The 6400-nt window shown below is 48.6% G+C and overlaps 1 protein-coding gene across 1 annotated transcript in view; it reads right to left on the reverse strand.

Moving 5' to 3' along the window:
- Positions 1-4761: 4761 nt before the first annotated feature.
- SLC27A4 (solute carrier family 27 member 4) overlaps positions 4762-6400 on the reverse strand; it is a 16285-nt gene continuing 14646 nt past the window's right edge. Inside the window, exons 12-13 of the mRNA XM_044664035.1 lie at positions 5953-6099; positions 4762-5230 (exon numbers count right to left, since the gene is read on the reverse strand). Of these exons, the coding sequence (XP_044519970.1) occupies positions 5073-5230; positions 5953-6099 (305 nt within the window). The 3' untranslated portion in view covers positions 4762-5072. The remainder of the gene's footprint in view (positions 5231-5952; positions 6100-6400) is intronic.

Raw genomic sequence — 6400 nt, forward strand, 5'->3', positions numbered from 1 at the left:
CCTGCTTCCGCCCTACCCAGACGGGCAACTAGATCGCGTCCCCGGGAAGCTTCCTTCTTTTCAGCTATTGGTCAGGGTCCTCCACGAAGCCCCGCCTACTTGGAGGGGAAGGCGTAGGGAGAACTTGGAGGGAAGATCTTAGAATTCTGGAAAACGCGAGCCGGAAGAAGTTGTAAAGTTGGCTCAGCCCTTTTCACAGATGGGGAAAACTGAGGCCCAGAGAGACAACTGAACTAACGAAAGTCGCAGAACCACCGAATGGCCAAGATTACAGACTTTAGAACCTTGGATGGAAATTCGCATCCTCACACTCCAAATTCATTATTCTTTCAACCATACCGTAGAGCTGAAGGCAGGGTCCACAACTTCTCAGTCTAGGGCTCCCCTTACTCAAGTTGAAGTCTTCAAAGCCTTGGGAATATATCAACGTAATGAGGGTAACCAGGGGTAACCTCTCCCCATCTCCTGTGGCCAGGGCTCTGGCTTTAGAACTCCTTGATTATCCCCATTCTAATTGTTTCCTTTGTGTATCCTTGTCCCCTTCTCCTTGGTGTTATTTTCTCTCCTTTTCTTGTCAGGGCTCTGCTTTCTCCTAAACTTACTCTCTCAAATATTCCCCTGCCAGGCCTGCCACGTAGAATTAGCAACCCATCAAACTAAATTGTCGTCCCCCAAACCTCAAGAAGACAAAACGTGTTCCCCTTAAGCCTAACCTAACCTCCTCCATCTCTTTAGTATTCAACTAGAAAATACGTGCCCAAATGTGGGGAAAGGGGGTGGGATGGGACAAACTAGATATTTCTCAAAGCAGAACCTTCTGACTTATTTTCTGTGGATGGCCCAACAATTCTTCCAGGCTAAAAACCTGCAGTCAGTTTCCTTACCTTTAAAATGAAGGTAGACTACATGCCCGCAAAGGGTCCTTGCCGCTTTTAACATCCTATGTAGCAAATATTTGTTAAGTGGTTAGCGCAGTGTGTGGTGCATATTGGGTGCTTAATTAAAAACAAACAACTCTTCCTATAGTCTGAGGTTCCTTGTAACTTGAATAATTATTGTTGATTGTTATAAGGTCTCTTCCAGTTGTGACATTCTGGGATCCTATGATCATCCTCTTTTCTGGGCTTTAATTCAGATCTTTCTTCTGTCTCCCTCAGTGCCTAGCATATTGTTCTGTATTCATTCATAGATATTTAATAAACATCTTATTGTACTAGATCCAAGCAGTAAATAAGTCCTATCAAAATTCCCTGCATAATCTTTTTCACAATCAGTACCCTAGTCCATCACCTCTCCTCACTATTTCAATAACTTTCTCACTGGTATCTCTGCTTCCTTTATTCCCCTCAAGCCGCCCTTCACAGGTGGTCAGGTAAATTGTTAAACACGGCTTTTATAAGGAGTCTACCCTGCTCAGAAACCTTCAGGAACTCCCCAGGGAAAACTGGATAAAGTAAAAATTCCTCAGTCTGGCATTCAAAGTCAAGCTGGATCTAACTGCCAACATACAACTTCGTTTTATCATGTCCCTTCCAAGGGACTTGGAGCATCCTTTTCTCTGCAAAACCCAGGCTGATGGGAGTGAATTCTTGGATTGGATCTGTGTGGTGATTTTAAAGATTACAATTATTGGGGGGGAAGGGGGGTACCAAGAGGGAGGGACACCAGGGATTCCCGCAGGAACCGCCTTCAGTTCTTTCAGAAGCATGGAGGAAGACAATGGGAGGGTCGGGAGGGGGCTTGGGGGCTCTGGTGGGGACCACAGTCCGCTGGCCTTTGTCTGAATCCCCCTGGGCTCAGTCCTGAACCCTCCGTGGCTCAGAGAAAAGGCGATGGGGGTGGGGGGGGGAGAGGGGCGGGGAGGGTCAGGGGGAGCTGGAGTCTTTTGCAGGCTTCCTATCCCATTCTTGTGCTAATTGGATGTCAAGCTGAGATCAGTGAGAGGGAAATCAGTCCCAGCGCTCGGGTTAAACTGCAGCCAAAGAACGCTCTGATGGAGAGCGGAATATCATTAGTGCCCGGAGGAGCTTGGCTGGGATGGGAGGAACCTGGGGGGGGGGGGTTAGCAGAGGGGGAGGAACGTGGGGCCCCATTGAAAGCTGCTCCCTCCCCTCCGGCTGGCTTCAATAGCTCTCTCCGAGGTATTTAACCTTCCCAAGAGTTGAAAGCGATACAGCAAGCGGTAGCTCTGAAGGCCACTTGCCTGGCAGCCTGGGACATCCCAGGGCAGGACCGCAAGAGGCACTTTTTTTTTTTTTTAAATGGATGAACAGCCGTGGTCTGAGCCCCTGGAAATATCTGCCTTGGGGGCACTGGCCCTCCCTGCCTTTTGAGGGGAGAGGGATGGAGAAGGGGATTGCAAATCTGCCTATCTCTTGACTCCTTTGGATCAGGATTTCTTCAGGGAAGTTACTAGGGTGCCTTTGGCTGGTCCCCTCCATCACCTCTATTCCCAACTCTAATCTCTGATCAAAGGTCTAGATAGATCATGAAATCAGTCCCAAAGCCAGAAACTACTTTAGAGTTCATCTCATTTTACAGATGAGGAAACCAAGGAAGAGAAGGGACCTGCTCAGGGCCAGTCAACAAAGTCAATGGCAGAGCTTCAACAGTCAGGGCTTCCTGGCAGTCCTACTTCCATTATCCCACACTTTCTTTTATGGGATTGCTCTTTCTGCCATCCCAGGTTGACCCAACTCTTCAGAGAAGAGGCCCATAGGATTGGGACGAGCATGGCTACTTTAGATGGAGACAGGGCTGGTGACCCTGAGATGGCACCTTGAGATATCCCCAAGAAAATGACATCTATTTTCTTTTTACCCACCCTGAGGGAAATATGGGAACAAAGGGAATTGTAGAGAGGGAAAACCAAGTCCTTCCCAGCAGTGACAGAAGTTCTTTAAGGAATAGACCTGGTTTTAGTGTTTTCTCTATCTGGAGGCCAATGAGCTCTCTAAATCCACTTTTTAAAAAGGTTAACAGCCAATTTCATAGGATCTGGAGGATGAGAGGGTCTAGAAACCATATTATCCTGGAATAGAGGTGACTCCATATTTAGAATCAGAGACCCAGTTCAGGGGTTCTTGTTCCCCATTCCCTTAATCCCTTCCACTGCTGGTATATCCCTCCAGCGTCCCATCCAGTACCAACCGAACAAGCAAACCTATCCCTAGAGCAAGGGCATCTAGGTGGCTCAATGGAGAGAGCATTGCCCTGGAGTCAGGGAAGACCCCAGTTCAAATGTGGCCCCTTGGGCAAGTCCCTTACCCCAGTTTGCCTCAGTTTTCTCATCTGTAAAATGATCTAGAGAAGGAAATTGCAAAGCGCTTCGGTATCTTTGCCAAGAAACCCCCCCAAAAGGGGTCACAGAGTTGATAGGACTGAAAAAAACTAAGAACAAAATCCCTGGGATAGTGGGGGCAAGTTGGGGGGGTGGAAACTGTGGTCTGACCAGAAGGGATTAACCAAGATCAGCTCGCCCTCTACTGTCTACATGGGTTAAGTGCAACCAATCTAGGCACCTTTGACAATCCCAACCTGGAACCCCTGGAAAGGGCTTAAAGGATCTTAAGTCCACCTTTCTCATTTTACAAATAGGGAAATAGAATCCAAGAAAGGAGTCCAGTGCTGAGTCAGATGCAATGCTGAGACAGGAATCCTTGTCACCTGACTTCCAAGTGAGGGCTCTTCCTGCTACATCAGGCAGTCAGGAGAGACCAGGAACACAGAGCCTCCAGTAGCCAGCATGGGGTGGGCACCAAGGGCAACGGCCCCATTCCAATCCAATGAGAAGGGGTGGGACGAAGAGACACCCACACCAGCTGGCATATGCACAAAATAGTGGGGGGGGGCGCTGAAAGTACTAACAGGGTCCTAAGGAAAGAATGCACTGGATCTGGGACAGAGGGCAGGGAAGGAGGCTCAGGAAGGTCTTCTTGGAGATGGAGAATGATATGAGCACAGGCATAAACAGGGAAAGCCCAAAGCTTATTCAGGAGACAGTCACTCTCTCAAATGTTCACATTAAAGGGGGGGGGGAGGAAATCAAGTCTGAATTTATTTGCCATATAGACACCCCATCCCCATGCTCTTCCACAGTAAGAGGTATGAGCTAGGCCAAGGGATATGAGGGATAAATGGAGACAAAGACATAAACAATAATCCTTGGTGGGGTGGGGAAGGGGAGAGGCTGCAGGGGCAGGAGGTGGGAAGGGAAGCTCCTGGAACGGAGCCAGCCTCTTCCTCTCTCTGCAATGGTCCTGAGAAGCTTTGCAATTATCTACAAGGCCAGACAAGAGACCCCGATGAAGAGGCCTCGGCCAAGGAAAGGAAGACAACTGGTGGGTGTGTAGGGGAAGGGGATGTCTCCAGAGCACCCCCTAGCTCAAGATCTCAGGCAGGGCTCTACAGTTCTTGAAGCTGTTGAGGTTAAGTCCTGTAATTCTTTACTGTGATCCCTTTAGCTACACCACCCTCCTTTGTCTACACCTCTGAAGTCATATAGTAGCTTAGATAGCAGCCATAGCCCAAAGAGGAACAGAACCTTTGTCCTAATTCTCTTGGACAAAAAAAAGGGGGTGAATGCTTTTTTCTGTCTTCTGGCTGGCTTCCTGAATTCAGAGTCTTCACCTTTTGAAAAGGTATTGTGTGAGACAGCAAGAATCCTAATTAGAGCCCCCCCCTCAACTCTCTCAACCCCTCTGCCCTACCTGCACCCCCCACCCACCCAAGACATCACCCTGAGTATGCTCAGTCAGTCTCTGCTCTCTGAGGTGTGGAGACAAAATGAAGGATTGAACCTGTCCTACCCTAAGCCTTCCAGCTCCCCAGACAACAAGGCTTTCATGGAAAACCTCTAATGTGGGGGCAGAGAAAGACGGCAGTAAAGTCACTTGGCAATTTCAGAGCAGAAGTGTCCTTCCCTCCACCCCAGTCAGCACTCTGGAGGAGGGGGAATGGCCCTTACCGCTGCCTACTTTGGTCTGACACCCTTCTTTGTTCCCCAAGAACCCTCCAGGGGCTTGGCCCCTGACTCAGTCCAGCCCCTGGAGTGGGAGCAGGGATAGAGACAATCACAGCTTCACATCCCCAGCTTGGATACGGGCGTAAGCCTTGGAGTCCAGGGGAAGATAGCTATTGAGTTGGATATCCAGATAGAAAAGGGGGTCTTTCACCAAAGCTGGATTGTAGGCCTCCTTCCGTAATTCCGTCTTCTGGAATTTGTAGGTCCCTGCACAGGTATAGGAGAGGGAAGGAGAATTAGATAATAAGAGGTAGGGGAATCTGGTTGCTAGGGACAGGAGAAGCCAGAACAGTCTTGGTTTAAAAAGACTTAAGAAATAAGATCAGATAAGAGAAATATTTGTCCAGGAAGAAGAAGAAGCTTTTGGGGGATATTAGTGGGGATGCAGACACTAAACAATAACTCTAGTTCAACTATCAATAATATGGAATTAGGTCTTAATCAATGATATATGTAAAACCCAGTGGAATTAAGTGTAGGCTAAGGGGAGGTAGGGGAATCTTGGGGAGAGGGAAAGAACATGAAATATGTAACTAGGGGAAAATATTCAAAATAAAAATTAAAAAAAAATAACCAATTAAAAGAAGAAGGAGGAGGAGGGAAGGATCCAAGGATCATGGCTTTGGGACTAGAAAGGACTTCAGAGGCCATCTCCCTCTAGCTTTACAGATAAAGAAACTGAGGTCTTAGAAAGTTTAAATGACTTGCCCAGGGCCACATTGGTATTTAAATAGCAGTTATGATCCCAGCTCCTGACACTCTAATTGAATGATTCCATAATTGAATATCTAGAAGAAAGGGGAGATGGCAAGGGAGGCAGTGGAGGAGGGGAAGGTCTGAGGTGGAAAAGAGGGGTTCATGAATGATTTAAGGAGGAGGCCAGGCCAGAATCCCCAGAAGGAAAGAAAGACGGGGGCCCCCAGCTGTACCTGTTTTATGAAGCTCAGGCAAGAAGCGTAGAAAGATGGGGCGGGCATAGAGTGGGAGTTCCTTCTGCAGCGCTTTGGCAAATTCGGTGAGGTTGCAGCCACCTTTGACGTCTGCAATGGCAGCCATGCCTGCCCGGCCCTCCAGACCTGCAGCAGCACAGGGAGATGGTCTGAGGGCTTTGGGGGCACCTGCTAGGCTTGCCCACAGAGCCCAGTGTCATTCACCTGGGTGCAAATTCCACAAAGTGTCACTGGCAAACATCCTATAAATGACTAATTCAGACGTGATCTATGCAAAAACACTGCAAGTCTGAAAGAGCCACAGAAACGTTAGCAGTGATTAGATGCGGTAGAACGAAGGCTTGTCACAGAGAAGGCCTGACACCTAGTGGCCACTCCAGGTGCTACAGGTAGCCGAGCAGCCGTGCCTGCCTCCCCCCCCCCCCCC

The sequence above is a fragment of the Gracilinanus agilis genome, chromosome 2 (genome assembly GCF_016433145.1).
Source record: "Gracilinanus agilis isolate LMUSP501 chromosome 2, AgileGrace, whole genome shotgun sequence".
NCBI lineage: Eukaryota > Metazoa > Chordata > Mammalia > Didelphimorphia > Didelphidae > Gracilinanus > Gracilinanus agilis.